Below are 14,765 nucleotides of genomic sequence, written 5' to 3'. Positions count from 1 at the left end.
GCTATCACCTGGCTGGTGACGGCTCAGGGGAAAACAAGAGCTAGTAGCAATGGCTCTGGGAAAAGAAATGTAAACCCATGAGAATGTCCTTGGTGACAAAGTGACCCTGGAGTTGGGGTGGGGTGGATTTCGCAGAAACGTGTTAGGCGACGTCACCACATTTGACTAGGATAAAAACGCAAATGTAGAAGGGAGCCATCGATGCTTTAAAACAAGGCAATGACTGTAATTGCATCTAGTTTTTTTTTTAATATTTATTTATTTTACTTGAAAGAGTTACAGAGAAGTAGAGAAAGAGAGAGAGAGAGAGAAAGAAAGAGAGATATGTCTTCCATCTGTTGGTTCACTCCCCAAATGGCCATAATGGTCAGAGCTGGGCCCATCCGAAGCCAGGAGCCAGGAGCTTCTTCCTGGTCTTCCACGTGGGTACAGGGGCCCAGGGACTTGGGCCATCTTCTACTGCTATCCCAGGCCATAGCAGAGAGCTGGATTGAAAGTGGAGCAGCTGGGACAGGAACCAGCACCCATACGGGATGCTGGCACTGCAGGAAGTGGCTTTACCTGCTATGCCACAGCACCGGCCCCTGATCTAGTTTTTAAAAATGCTTTTTTGAAAAAGCATGGACAGTGAAGCCGGCGCCGTGGCTCAATAGGCTAATCCTCCGCCTTGCGGCGCCGGCACACCGGGTTCTAGTCCCGGTCAGGGCGCCGGATTCTGTCCCGGTTGCCCCTCTTCCAGGCCAGCTCTCTGCTATGGCCAGGGAGTGCAGTGGAGGATGGCCCAGGTGCTTGGGCCCTGCACCCCATGGGAGACCAGGAAAAGCACCTGGATCCTGGCTCCTGCCATCGGATCAGCGCGGTGCGCCGGCTGCAGCGGCGGCCATTGGAGGGTGAACCAACGGCAAAAAGGAAGACCTTTCTCTCTGTCTCTCTCTCACACTGTCCACTCTGCCTGTCAAAAAAAAAAAAAAAAAAAAAAAGCATGGACAGTGGGAGTGGGAGATGGTGTGAGAAAACATCAAGATCATTGGCAGGGAAGCAAGAAAGGAGACGGGGGAAGAGGCACAGGGAGCAGGAATGGGATGTGAGGAAGTAGGAGAGAGGGTGGAGGCAAAGGAGCTTGGGCTGGCAGGGAAGGTGGTGGTGCTGTGAGGGAACAAACAGGAGGAGCAGGTTTATGGGCAGGAGGATGGTGGCCTGTCTTGGGCATGCCGATCATGAAAGGACTATAGGCAAATTGACTTTGGAAATTAGAAGTGTCTAGAAGAGATCTTGCTACTGTTTTACTTAACATATATTTTGTGAGAGCTTTTCTAGGTGCCAGGCACTATGTTAGGTGCTGGCAGGATAGGAATTTCTGTGTATGGTGCTGCACACACACACACACACACACACATGCCATAAGCCCTGCCCTGGAGGCATCCTGGTGAGAAGTGAGGCGTGGTGGGTGTAGAGAGCAGGGAGTACCTGTGGCATGCAGCGTTGAGAAGCTTCCCAAGAGAGAGGATGATGGAGGAGTCTTTAAGGTAAGAGAGAGTCTCCAGGTAGACAAGACTTAGGATACTCTTGCTTCTGACTCCAGGCTGGGTGAGTGTTGCCGTGTTTGGAGAGACAGATGGGTGTGACAGGAACAATAAATTCAATTTTGAAGTAAATTGATGCTGATATTAACTAATATTTTTAAGGACAGAGAAAGTTGGTGATCTTAATTGCTGATCTGACCCTCAGAAAGGAGGCTGGGTGGAGATCAGATAAGATAGTCCCTTTTGTGAGTGGTGGCCAGATGGGTGAAGTGAGAACCACTGCATTGCATGGAGCTTTTTTATTTTTTTTTTAAATAAAAATTATCCATTTATTTGAAAGACACACACACACACACACACACACAGAGAGAGAGAGATCTTCCATCTGCTGGTTCACTCCCTTGATGGCCACAAGGGCCAAGGCTGGGTCAGGCTTCGCAGGCAGTGGCTTTATGTACTGAACCACAACACTGCCCCTGTGTGGACCTTGCGAGCCTGCCAGGAGACATTCCTGATGGTTGCCACATGCATGAAGTCAAAGGAGAGCATGCGACGTGGGAAGGGATGAGGCTTCAGAGAGAGCTCTTGGCTATACCTCTACCTTTAAGTACTGAGGAGGGGAAGAGGAGCATAAAGGGGCTTGAGAAGGGGCAGATGTGGGAAGACTGGGGGAGTTCAGGGTGTTGGAAGCGATGGAATGAACCAAAGGCCCTGTGTGCGTTTCACTGGGGCTGGCGGTAGAAGGGCCAGCTGTGGAACGCTGCAACAAGGTGAGCCAGGACTGGGACTCTGAAGAGCTGGAGGGAAGAGCGGGTTTGTTGCAGTGGTGTGGGACAGACGCCAGAGAGCTGGAACAGTGAGTAGGATTGGAGGCAACAGCAGAGTGTAGCCCAGTTAGGCCTACATGCCCACGTATGGCATACGGTGCTTCCTCTTGCTCACAGGCACCTATTCTGGTAGATTCAGCACCCCCGGGATGCCATCTGCTTCAGGAGGGAACACTGAATGAGGGTGCAAAGTGACCATCGACTGTGTCTGTTCTTCCCCAAACAGTCTTTAACCAAGAGGGCCTACTTGCTTTAAAAGAGCAACAAAGCAGAGATTGAAAATCTATTATTGTTGGCCGGCGCCGTGGCTCAATAGGCTAATCCTCCGCCTGCAGTGCCGGCACACCAGGTTCTAGTCCTGATCGGGGCGCCGGATTCTGTCCCGGTTGCCCCTCTTCCAGGCCAGCTCTCTGCTGTGGCCCGGGAGTGCAGTGGAGGATGGCCCAAGTGCTTGGGCCCTGCACCCACATGGGAGACCAGGAGGAAGCACCTGGCTCCTGGTTTCGGATCAGCGCAGCACGCCGGCAGTAGCAGCCATTTGGGGAGTGAACCAATAGAAGAAAGACCTTTCTGTCTCTCTCACTCTCTCACTGTCCACTCTGCCTGTCAAAAAAAAAAAAAAAAAAAAAAAGAAGGAAAAAGAAAATCTATTATTGTCTCAGGGTACAGGCTTATCATTTCACCTGGTTTTATGGTGATTTGTTATTTTTCAAGACTTACACAACATTATATTTAAGTGCTTTAGCAAAAGTAGGTAAATAATAAAAATAAAGAAAATGAAAATAGCTTTTTTGTGTGTTTTTGTTAATCGTTAGAGTGTATCATACTGCCAAGACTGAATCATAGGTTCACGTTTCAAATAATTCAGAACTTGTTTTTCTTTCCTGAGCTAGAGCAGCTTCTCTTTTTAAATATTTTTTTGTTTTATAGATGGAAAATGATTGATCTGTTTATAGATATATTTAATTCCATACATGTCCTAGTTTTATCCAAATATCTCTCGAACCTCAGAAGCTAATTCATCAACTGGCTTTTTCCTTCTGGGTGCTGAAAAAAAAAGAAAAAAAAATCACTGAACGTATTGAGCAGTAGCATGCCACCCGTGATTGCCAGAGGTGCCACATGGAGGAAGCAATTGCTCAGCAGATATCCTAGAAGTGGTCACTAGATGTCAGACAGGGGATGTCTAAGGTACTTTCCCCACCCTTGGCACTGTGTGCCCTCAGACAAACTGCATTATGGAGCACTGGGATTTTCTACAGCCCATGCACATAGGGAATGAGTACAAATCCTCATTTGACCTTTTTCCTTCTGCATTCATAGACATTCCAACTATAGATTTTTAAAAAGTCATTATATTAAATGCCAAAGAGGCACATAACATTTAGTAAACATGTGTTTTCATGTTATTTGAGAGAGAAAAAGACTGAGAGAGATCTTCCATCTGCTGATTCACTCCAGGACTTGGCTGTGCTGAAGCCAGGAGGCCAGAAATCTATCTGGGTCTCCTATGTGAGTGGCAGGGACCCAAGTACTTGAGCCATCATCTACTGCTTCTGGGATGTGCATTAGCAGGAAGCTGGATCAAAGGAGGAGTAGGTGGACTCGGGCCAGACATCCTGATGTGGGATGCAGGTTTTCCAGACAGTGACTTAACCACTGTTCCAACTGCCCACCCCAATTAAGGAATTTTAGAACATCACCAAGTTGGTGAAATGATTCACTTGTTTTCATAACTACACTAGCATGACTTGAGAGGCTAAGATGTTCATGCTTTCAGAGCAGTCGCTTCACCTTTTCAACCCCACAGGAAGCAAGTCGAGCAAAGGGCACCCTTTCCATGCCAGATGTGCTTTCTGGATAATAAGGTAAGATGCTAGGCTGATATTTGAATGATGGCAAATGACGAAAGGTAGCCAGAAAATAATGACATCAGGACATGATCCCAGAAAGTCAGACTAGTGGAAATTGATAATGAGTTCTTAAAACTCTTGTTTTAGATTTAAATGAGCCTTGTTCAGGGTTCTAGAAACTGATATAGGAACTAAATAAATGTGATACATTCTATACATTCTGCCATAGCCTTACTTGTTGCCAGGCTATGAGAATATAGTATGTATGTCTGAAGCCCACAAAAAGAATGAAGTTAATTCTTACTCAGCACTAAAATGGCAATAAAAAGTGTTAATTGTAAGAGGAATTAAAATTTTAAATTTATTTCAGGCTCTTTATTTTATTTATTTGAGCCCTAAGCCAATTACTATACTAATTAGTCTAATTTTATGGTATGTTATTTGTACTTAAAAGATGAAAAACTATGCAAGAACCTTGAGATATATGTGGAAAACTGTTTCACAATTCTTGTTTCTATAAATGTCCTCATCTTTCTTATTCATAACTAAGTTGTAGAAATTTATCTGCAACTACTTTACATGAATACTAGGAATACAGAACTGAGTCGTTATTACTCATCCTAATTTTGTATCTGGCTAAATTTTATACTCTTTTTTTTAACTTTTATTTAATGAATATAAATTTCCAAAGTACGATTTATGGATTACAATGGCTTCCCCCCCATACCGTCCCTCCCACCCACAACCCTCCCCTTTTCCACTCCCTCTCCCCTTCCATTCACATCAAGATTCATTTTCGATTGTCTTAATATACAGAAGATCAGCTTAGTATACATTAAGTAAGGATTTCAACAGTTTGCTCCCACACAGAAACATAAAGTGAAAAATAATAGATGATTTTTTTTAAATGATGATGAAATCAGATCAGACCTATTGTCATGTTTAATCCCAGTGAGAGTCAAGTTGGGAGTTGATTTTTTTTTTTTTTTACAGAGGATCAGTTTAGTATACATTAAGTAAAGATTTCAACAGTTTGCACCCCCATAGAAACACAAAGTGAAATATATTGTTTGAGTACTCGTTATAGCATTAAATCTCATTTTTACATTAACATGTGCAAGGTGTCCCAGTAATTCTGGAGAAAATGGATTCCTTTTAGTGAAGTTTATTGCACAAATTATAGAGGGTACAAGTGTTTATTGATTTTTCTTTTGGGAACCTACCAGAAAAAGAAATTACAGCTATTTGACAGAAAACTCAGGAGAAATAACCAGTAAGATAAAACACAGAGTTTTCAAAACTATGTTGTTATGGAGTCAAAGAAAGACTCAAAATAGCTTTATTTCTTTTTCACACAAGTATGCCCCAGTGTTTTGGTGGTAATATTTTTTTATTTGACAGGTAGAGTCATAGACAGTGAGAGAGAGAGAGAGAGACAGAGAGAAAGGTCTTCCTTCCGTTGGTTCACTCCCCAAATGGCCTCTATGGCCGGCACTGCACTGATCTGAAGCCAGGAGCCAGGTGCTTCCTCCTGGTCTCCGTGCTGGTGCAGGGGCCCAGGCACTTGGGCCATCCTCCACTGCATTCCCAGGCCACAGCAGAGAACTGGACTGGAAGAAGAGCAACCAGGACTAGAACCCGGTGCCCATGTGGGATGCCAGCGCCACAGGTGGAGGGTTAACCAAGTGAGCCACGGTGCCATATCCTGGTGGTAATGTTTTTATATGATTCTTAATTGAAAGTACAGATTAAAAATCATGGGTGTTAGGGAAGGCAATCTTATAAGAACTTACCTAGATTGGAGAATATGGAGTTTGATTTTGTTTTTTCTTCTGGTTAAGGGACAATTCTGCTTTGTTCGGTGTTGGTGTCACTGACCCAGCACAAGGCCTGACATGGAGAAGATACCCAACACATTATTATTGAATTGATTCAGAGGCTAGTGTTTCCCTACTTTACAGCTACCAGAACAACCCCTGAACTTCTAATTTGTCAATTCAATCTCTGTTTCATATCCAAGCATTCCTCTTGATGGACTTTTTAGACTGTTGACTACTATAAAGAATACTATAGTGGGCATCCTTATAGCATATGCTTTTTGGAGTACATGCATGTTTCTGTAGTGTATATTTCTTTTTTTTTTTTTAAGATTATTTAACTTTTTTGAAAGGCAGAGTTGGTGAGAGAGAGAGAGCAGGAAGGAGGGTGGGAGGAAGAGAAAGAGGAGAGAGAGAGATGTCTGCCATGTGCTGGTTCCTTCTCCAAATGGCTACAATGGCCAGAGTTAGTCCGGATAGAAGCCTAGAGCCTAGAACTCTATATGGGTCTCCCAGATGGGTGGCGGGAGTCCAAGCACTAGGGCCATTATTTACTGCTCTCCCAAGCACATTAGCAAGGAGCTGGATTGGAAGTGGAACAGCCAGAACTTGAACCGGTGCTCATACGAGATGCCACTGTTGCAAGGGGCAGCTTAATTTGCTGCACCCCAGCAGTAGCCCCCTAACACATGTTTCTAGAGGTAAAACAACCAGGCTCAAGGAGTATGTTTTATAATGTGGTAGATACGGAGAAATTGCCTTCCCAAAAGAGATGTACCAGTGTGCATATAGGAGAGTGATGGTCCTTTATAGCTCCTGCTGCTCTCATATTGGATTCCTTTTAACTCCCATGGAGTTAGAAAGAATGTAGGAATTTTATAATTTAAGGAAGTGGGGCATTTATGGGTGAGAGGAAGCAAAGTGACTTCTTTTTTCTTTGATCCCTTTAATACTGATGCTGACATCTACACATTTGAAGACTCTAAGAAATAGATTATATTCAAATATTAAATAATAAATTCAAACATTGTTGGCTTTGATTTCATGTATGATGATATAGTTGCTATCATAATATTCTAAGTAAGAATTTATTTTATGCTATTATCTATAAGATAGTTCTGCTACTAGTTTGTTTTGCAGGAATGGAGAACCTTTTTCCTGCAAGGGCTTTTGGATATTTATACCATCATTTGCAGGCTATATAAAATTATCAACTTAAAAATGAGCCTGCTATAGATTTATTGAATTTTTTTTTTTGACAGGCAGAGTTAGACAGTGAGAGAGAGAGAGAGACAGAAAGGTCTTTCTTTTCCGTTGGTTCACTCCCCAAATGGCCACTACGGCTGGCGCGCTGCAGCCGGCACTCCATGCTGATCTGAAGCCAGGAACTAGGTGCTTCCTCCTGGTCTCCCATGGGGTGCAGGGCCCAAGCACTTGGGCCATCCTCCACTGCCTTCCCAGGCCACAGCAGAGAGCTGGACTAGAAGAGGAGCAACTGGGGCAGAGTCTGGTGCCCCAACCGGGACTAGAACCCGGGGTGCTGGTGCTGCAGGCAGAGGATTAGCCTAATGAGCTGCAGTGCCGGCTGATTTATTGAATTTTTAGTGCTGCCTCCAGTTGCCTTGGCAAGACCAGACCAAGCGATTTTGCGGGTCTTCTATGGCCCCCAGGCCAAATGTTCCCTACTCCTGATGCCCAGAGAAGATGAAATGGACAATTTGTACTTATTAACTATATATTATGTGCTAGGTAGTTTGCTTAACATTTTGCACACATTATGTTATTTAATTCTCAGAGAAAGTCCCTGGAGTAGATGTTATTATTTTCCTTCACTAAAGAAGAAATCAAGGCCTAGAGAATTGAAGTGATTTTCCCAAAGACAACCAGCTAATAACTGTCAAGCTGGAATTTAAACCCAGGCTTCTCACCCTAAACCCCCATTGCCCAATATATCTAATTGCCTGGGCTATTTCTGTCGCTCAGTTGTTGTTATCTGATGGTGAGAATCAGGGATATTTTGCAGTGTAAAGTCAGGACATGATTCTAACCTGAAGACGCATCAAGGTATATCCATTTGAGGCTGTCAGAGGGGTCTCTGTTAAAAAAAACTTGGGCCTCTCCTAAGAACTTCTGCTCAGTGCTAGGTTCAGATCAACTTTGTTTCTTGATAGACTTGTTGAAAGCAAAGGTAACAATCCTCATCATCTGTTTCTTCAACAAAGGGGCAGCAATTTCTTTGCATGGAAAAGACATTGATTATGACAAAAACACGATGCCCTGGAGCACACAGCAGATCGTGCTGTGGTGAACTCCAAGACTACCCATGGCTCACTTCCTTCCCACCACATCCGCTTAGCCTGGCTGCCTAGCCCGAGAGCCTGCTGTCTGGCTTTTGGATGCAGCCTGGGAAGAATTCAGTTGCTAACACAGATTGAGAAACCTCAACTCCTGGGACTGAACTCCATTTTTAGACCTAGAATGGTTGACCTGGAAAATTTGCCATTCAGATGGCCCCACAGTCACTCACTCTCCAGCCAGGCCACACGGTGAAGAACTTGCTCCTCTGGGAAGTCGTCAGAGTTGATGAGAGCAGCTAGCCACTGGCGTCACTACCACTGCAGTGTTTGTGGTGTTTTAAGACTTCTGGTTAAGCATAGCCTTTGCTTTGGCCAGCGCCGCAGCTCACTAGGCTAATCCTCCGCCTTGCGGCGCCGGCACACCTGGTTCTAGTCCCGGTCGGGGCGCCGTACCCGGTTGCCCCTCTTCCAGGCCAGCTCTCTGCTGTGGCCAGGGAGTGCAGTGGAGGATGGCCCAAGTACTTGGGCCCTGCACCCCATGGGAGACCAGGATAAGTGCCTGGCTCCTGCCATCGGATCAGCGCGGTGTGCCGGCTGCAGCGTGCCAGCCGCAGCGGCCATTGGAGGGTGAACCAACAGCAAAAAGGAAGACCTTCCTCTCTGTCTCTCTCTCTCACTGTCCACTCTGCCTGTTAAAAAATTAAAAAAAAAAAAAGACTTCTGGTTAAGAGTAACATAACCCAAATCCAATCGGCCCTAGGAAACAAGGGAATTTAATGGCTTATGTCACTGGAAATTTCCAGGTTGGTGCTGACATCAGGGCCTACAGGGACTCAACGACAATGTCAGTAGTGTCTTACCTTTATCTTTTGGCTGTGGTTCTCTCTGGTCATTGGCCTTGTTCTTTGTTTCTGCTGGCAGTTTTTTTTTTTTTTTTTTTTCAGGCTGTGGGGTGGGCAAAGTGTTGATGCCATGATCGTGAAAGGCTTCTACTTTACAGCCTCTTAGCCAGGGCCCTCTGGGTAAACAAGGAGCTTTTCCAGTCCTGGATTATAAGATCCCAGGGAAGGACACTCTGATCGGCCTTGTATGGGTCATGTGACCCTCCTTTGGCTATGTGACTATAGCCAAGAGTGGGTATCACAATTGCCTGGCCAGGACAAGGAGTTGTGATTGGCAGTTCTCTCAGAGCCACAGAGAAATGGAAGGGTAATTTCTGAAAAAAATAAATAAATAAAAAAGAAGCTTAATAGAACAACATATATTTCACAGTGGTGGTCACACAAAAGCGTAGAAAATGTTAGGGTGTTGAGCTTAGCATATCATACTGAGAACAGATGAGTCCACAGAACAATAGATCCTTGTTTGTTATCCCTTTGGAGAGGATGGTCAAAGGTTGAGAATCAGAGCCATGTTTGTGGCAACAAGGACAATTGCCCTAAGCAAAGAACAGAATGATATAGGGCATGTTAAATAGCAAATATGAAACCTGTTGGATTATTGGTATGGAGGATATGGACTTGGTTTAATTCCTGAGAAACATGAAAAGTTATAAGGGAGTTTGGACATGAACTTATTCTTATCTTGGAGGGCTCTGATTGGAGCATAGAAAAAATAGAAACTTCTGAACAGAAGATTTACTTTGAATACTGAGCAGAAATTTCACAAGGAGCGTTAGTTATTTCATGTAAAACAAAGAGGAACAAAGAGAACTAAATTAGAACTTCTACTTCTAGGAAAAGAAAATACATGATTATCTTGAAAGAGTAACAAAAGAAAGGGCAAATGCTCTATAGCGCACAGTAGCATTCCCCCTCCCTCCCAACCCCATTTCCTTATTAAACTACACATTCATTTTTAAAAGTCACTGAAGTTCTGTTGTGGGCTTCTATTTAAAATTTATTTTGTAGTTCAGATAGAGGTGTCATTCCTCGTTGGCACACAGTAGCCTAAAAGTTTTCTTGGTTGATTGTGCAAAGTTTGTTTTTCACAATTTATGATATTATTTATTGTTACTTTCTGGCCAATAAGTGCTCTCCAAAAACTAAGGCAGTAAGAGAATATAAAAGACGTTTGTAGTCCAGTTTCAATAAATCAGGACAATAGGCTTGTGGATTTCGTGGTCATTCCTGGAATGCTTTAAAGGCTTGCATTTTACATATTTAGTATTTTGAAGGTAAACTGTACTGCTTATAACCGAGATTCCAAAATTGCCTTCCTTTTTCCTCACCGTGAGGATGAGGTCACTCTAAGGCATCATTTTCAGCAAGTCTCACGACCCAGTGTTTTTTGTTACACTGTGTTTGAACTATACACTCCACTTAGATTTGTTGGGCACCTCACGGAATCTCATTTCTGCTGATTTATTTTTTAAAGTGCTTTTTTCCTCCACATTATAACCATAAAATATGTTCCTTAAACAAAATTTTGAAAATAAGACCAGAAAGAAAAAGAGTATCCATGCTTGGATACCAAATATCTATTTATATTTTTGTAAAAGTATAACATATAGGAAAGCATAGGGGCCGGCATGCTGTAGTGGGTAAAGCCGCAGCCTGTGGTGCCGGGGCCCAATATGGGTGCCAGTTCTAATACTGGTTGCTCCACTTCTTTTTTTTTATAACATAGATTTTTTTTAAGATTTATTTATTTATTTGAAAGTCAGAGCTACACAGAAAAGAGAGGCAGAAAGAGGTCTTCCATCCAGTGGTTCACTCACCAATTGGCTGCAACGGCTGGAGCTGTGCCGATCCGAAGCCAGGAGCCAGGAGCCTCTTCCGGGTCTCCCATGCGGGTGCAGGGGCCCAAGGACTTGGGCCATTCTCTACTGCTTCCCAGGCCATAGCAGAGAGCAGGATCGGAAGTGGAGCAGTCGGGTCTTGAACCAGTGCCCATATGGGATGCCAGCACTTCAGGCCAGGGCATTAATCCACTGTGCCACAGCACCAGCCCCTGCTCTACTTCTGATATAACTCCCTGCTAATGGGCCTGGGATGCAGAGGGTGGCCCAAGTGCTTGAGTCTCTGCCCACATGGGAGACCTGGAAGAAGCTCCTTGCTCTTGGGTTCAGACCAGCCCAGTTCCGGCAACTGGGGAGTGAACCAGCAGATGAAAGATCCCTCTGTCTCTCCCTCTTTCTTTCTGTCTGTCTCTCTCTCTGTAATTTTAATTTTCTTTTTTTTAACTTTTATTTAATGAATATAAATTTCCAAAGTATTGTAATTTTAATTTTCAAATAAATAAAAAACAGAAAAGAAAGCATATAAATTGTCAGAATTCTGCTTGATGAAATTTAGCAAAGTGAATATCCCTATATAATACCATACTTGTATAACTACTAGTACACCTATGTAACTACCACCTGGAGAGAGAACAGTGCTAAGTCCCAGAGCCCCTTAAAGATGACCACCACTCTGATCCTTCTTATACAGATGAGCTCTGCCTGATGTTGAGCTTTTCAGAAGTTGAATCACACCATATGTGCTCTTGGGCATGGTTCTTGAATTGGTCCACATTCTGTCTGTGAGATTCATGTGTGTTGTTGTATATACCAATAGTTCATTCTTTCTATTTGCTGTATGTTATTTTGTAGCATGAATGTAATTTACTTATTCTATTTATTATTGAATACTTGAGTTGTTTTTAGTTTGGGGCTACTATAAATCGTGCTTCTCTTAACATTCTTATTTGTGTCTTTTGGTGGAAGGATTTGTGCTTTCCTGATGGTGTGTATCTAGATCATCACAGGGGATGCACATGTTTAACTTAATAGACATACTGCTAGTTTCCAAAAGTGGTTGTACCAATTTATACACTAGCTTTTGAGAGTTCTAGTTTCTCTTCATTCATGCCACTACTTAGAATTAATTGTCTCTTTCAGTCTTAACTGTTCTGGTAGAGAGTAGTATATTATACTTTTAATTTTTTTTCTGATAATAAAATTGAGCACACTGGCCAGTGCCATGGCTCAATAGGCTAATCCTCCACCTGCGGCGCCAGCACCCCGGGTTCTAGTCCCAGTCGGGGCGCTGGATTCTGTTCAGTTGCTCCTCTTCCAGTCCAGCTCTCTGCTGTGTCCAGGGAGTGCAGTGGAGGATGGCCCAAGTGCTTGGGCCCTGCACCCACGTGAGAGACCAGGAGAAACAGCTGGCTCCTGGCTTCGGATCAGCGCGGTACATGGGCTATAGTGGCCACTGGGGGAGTGAACCAATGGAAAAAGGAAGACCTTTCTCTCTGTCTCTCTCACTGTCTACTCTGCCTGTCAAAAAAAAAAAAAAGAAAAGAAAAAGAAAAAAAAAGAAAAGAAAAGAAAAGAAAAGAAAATTGAACACTGGTAAGGCATAATGATGATGTCCCTCCAAAGATGTCTGTGTCATCATTCCTGGAACCCGTGGCCTTAACTTGGCAGAAGGGACTTTACAAATGTACCAGTGTGATTAAATTAAAGATCTTGAAATGGGGATTATCCTGGCTTATCCCTATGGGCCCAGTGTAATCATGAAGATCCTCATAAGTGAAAGAAGGTTGTCAGAGAGGGCGATCCCGTGAGAGTAGCAGTGATGTAGCAAGAGAAAGACTCCACTGGCCAATGCTAGCTTTGAATGACAGGGATCCTCTTGCCAAGGGATGTGGGCAGCATTTAGAAGGTGTATAATAGTTCATTTTTGATTACTATAACAAAATGCCCAGGCAGACCACTTTATAAAGAAAAAAGGATATTTTGGCTTACAAATCTGGGGCGGCAAGGTGTGGGGCCTCATCTATGATGGTCTTTCTCCTGACGGAGTCTTGGGGAGTACAAAGCATCACATGGCAGAACCAGGGAGCATACATGTCTATGTACATGTGTCTCTCTGTCTCTCTCCCTATTCTCCAGTTATGAGGGCTCCTCTCTAGCGACCTTGTCTAATCCTAATCACTTCCCAAGGGCCCCACCTTGAACACTGGAGTTGGGTTAAATCACCTCTCTTACTAACTTAGGTAGGAATTAAACATCCACATGAAGCTTCAGTGACTCAAACTGTATCGGTGTCGCTCCCCGTCTTCATGGAGGAACGACACAGGACCCTGCGCTGTTCTTTCGTCTGCTCGGCCCTCCCCGGGTTTGCTGCTGGTTCTTCCCGGGTTGGCTACTGTCCCTTCCACCTCCATGGAAGGGCGGTTCCCCCTGGCCACTTTCCCCACTTCCGCGGGGGAGCGGCACACCGCCGGCCGGCTCTCTCGGGGTCTGCACAGGTGTTCCTTCAGATGTTCCCCTTAGATGTTCCTGGTGCATGCCACCTCTCTCCTTTATAGTCCTCCTCTGCCAATCCCAACTTGGCTGCCCACACGCCGAGTACGCTGCTCTCCTCCAATCAGGAGCAGGATCAGCTCCTGGAGGTCAGCACTCAAGTTGGCAAGAGGCAGCTGCGTAGAAGCTGTTTTCTCCTCTCCCAGCGCCATATTGTGGGAGAGCAGATGCACAGAATAAGTCCTAATTCCAGTAACTTAGTCTAGTCCGACTTGCTCCCCACAGATCCCCCTTTCTTTTTATAAAAATTTTTGGCGTTGATACGCGCCTGTCTTCGGTGCCCCGCGGCACATACTCTGCTCTGCTTGCTAGAGTTGCCCACAGGTGCTTACAAGTCCTATCAATCAGGCAAACCGAATCCAAGCCTTCTCATTGCCGTATTGTGGGGAGACTTATTGATGTTGATTCGTGCCTGTCTTCGGTGACCTGCAGCCGCCCACAGGTGCTTATCGTCTTACTAATAAGGCAGACCGAATCCAAGCTCTCTCATTGCCATGTTGATGGGAGGCCTTATTTTTCTCTATTTCTCTACCTCCGGGCATTCCTATCTCTCCTATTTTACTTCTATCTACCAGCATTCCTATTTCTCTCATTTTACTTCTAAACTTCTGTTTCTCTTATCCCTGCGGCTTCCCGGCGCCCGCCCCGAGGCTGCTTCTCGGCGCCTCGCCGCCCCGCGGCAGCTTCCCGGCTTTGCGCTGCTTCAGCCCGCGCTTCTCTTATCTGCGCTGCTCAGCTTCGCGCGCTCCGCGGTCTCCGCGCCCTTCGCGTCCGCACCACAGCCTCGCGCTAGCCCCACGTTCCCTATCTATTCACGCCCCGTGCTCTCTCTGCACGCGGCGGCTTCCGCGAGTCACACAGCCTAGCTTACGTTTCCGCCACTAGCATTCAATCTAAGTTCCCCGGGCTAACCTGGCGAATTCAACCTATAGCTTACGTTTCCGCCTCATGGTTTGGCTTCCCATCTTTTGCTCCCCGGGCTAATCTGACGGATTCCAACCTGGCTTACGTTTCCGCTTCTGGTTTTAACTTTTCGCCCCTTATTCCCTGGGCTGACTCGACGAATCCCAAGGTAGCTTTCGTCTCCGCCTCAGCCTGCCCCCGCGGCTTCAATTTCCCTAACATTTTTCTCTACCCGGTATATTTCCCTAAGTTTTC

General features: G+C 44.8%; 1 protein-coding gene across 16 annotated transcripts in view; it reads left to right on the top strand.

The window, feature by feature from the left end:
• EML6 (EMAP like 6) overlaps positions 1-14,765 on the top strand; it is a 388,832-nt gene that overhangs the window by 21,731 nt on the left and 352,336 nt on the right. Inside the window, exon 1 of one of the 16 annotated variants that reach the window (XM_070069108.1) lies at positions 974-1,526. The exons of the other annotated variants lie outside the window; for them this stretch is intronic. Within the exon in view, the coding sequence (XP_069925209.1) occupies positions 1,507-1,526 (20 nt within the window). The 5' untranslated portion in view covers positions 974-1,506. Of the gene's footprint in view, positions 1-973; positions 1,527-14,765 lie in introns of those variants that run through there. 16 annotated transcript variants of the gene reach the window in all.

This window comes from Oryctolagus cuniculus, chromosome 2 (assembly GCF_964237555.1).
Source record: "Oryctolagus cuniculus chromosome 2, mOryCun1.1, whole genome shotgun sequence".
NCBI classification, from domain to species: Eukaryota; Metazoa; Chordata; class Mammalia; order Lagomorpha; family Leporidae; genus Oryctolagus; species Oryctolagus cuniculus.
Note: the sequence above shows the minus strand (reverse complement) of the source record. Positions and strands in the feature narration are given on the sequence as shown.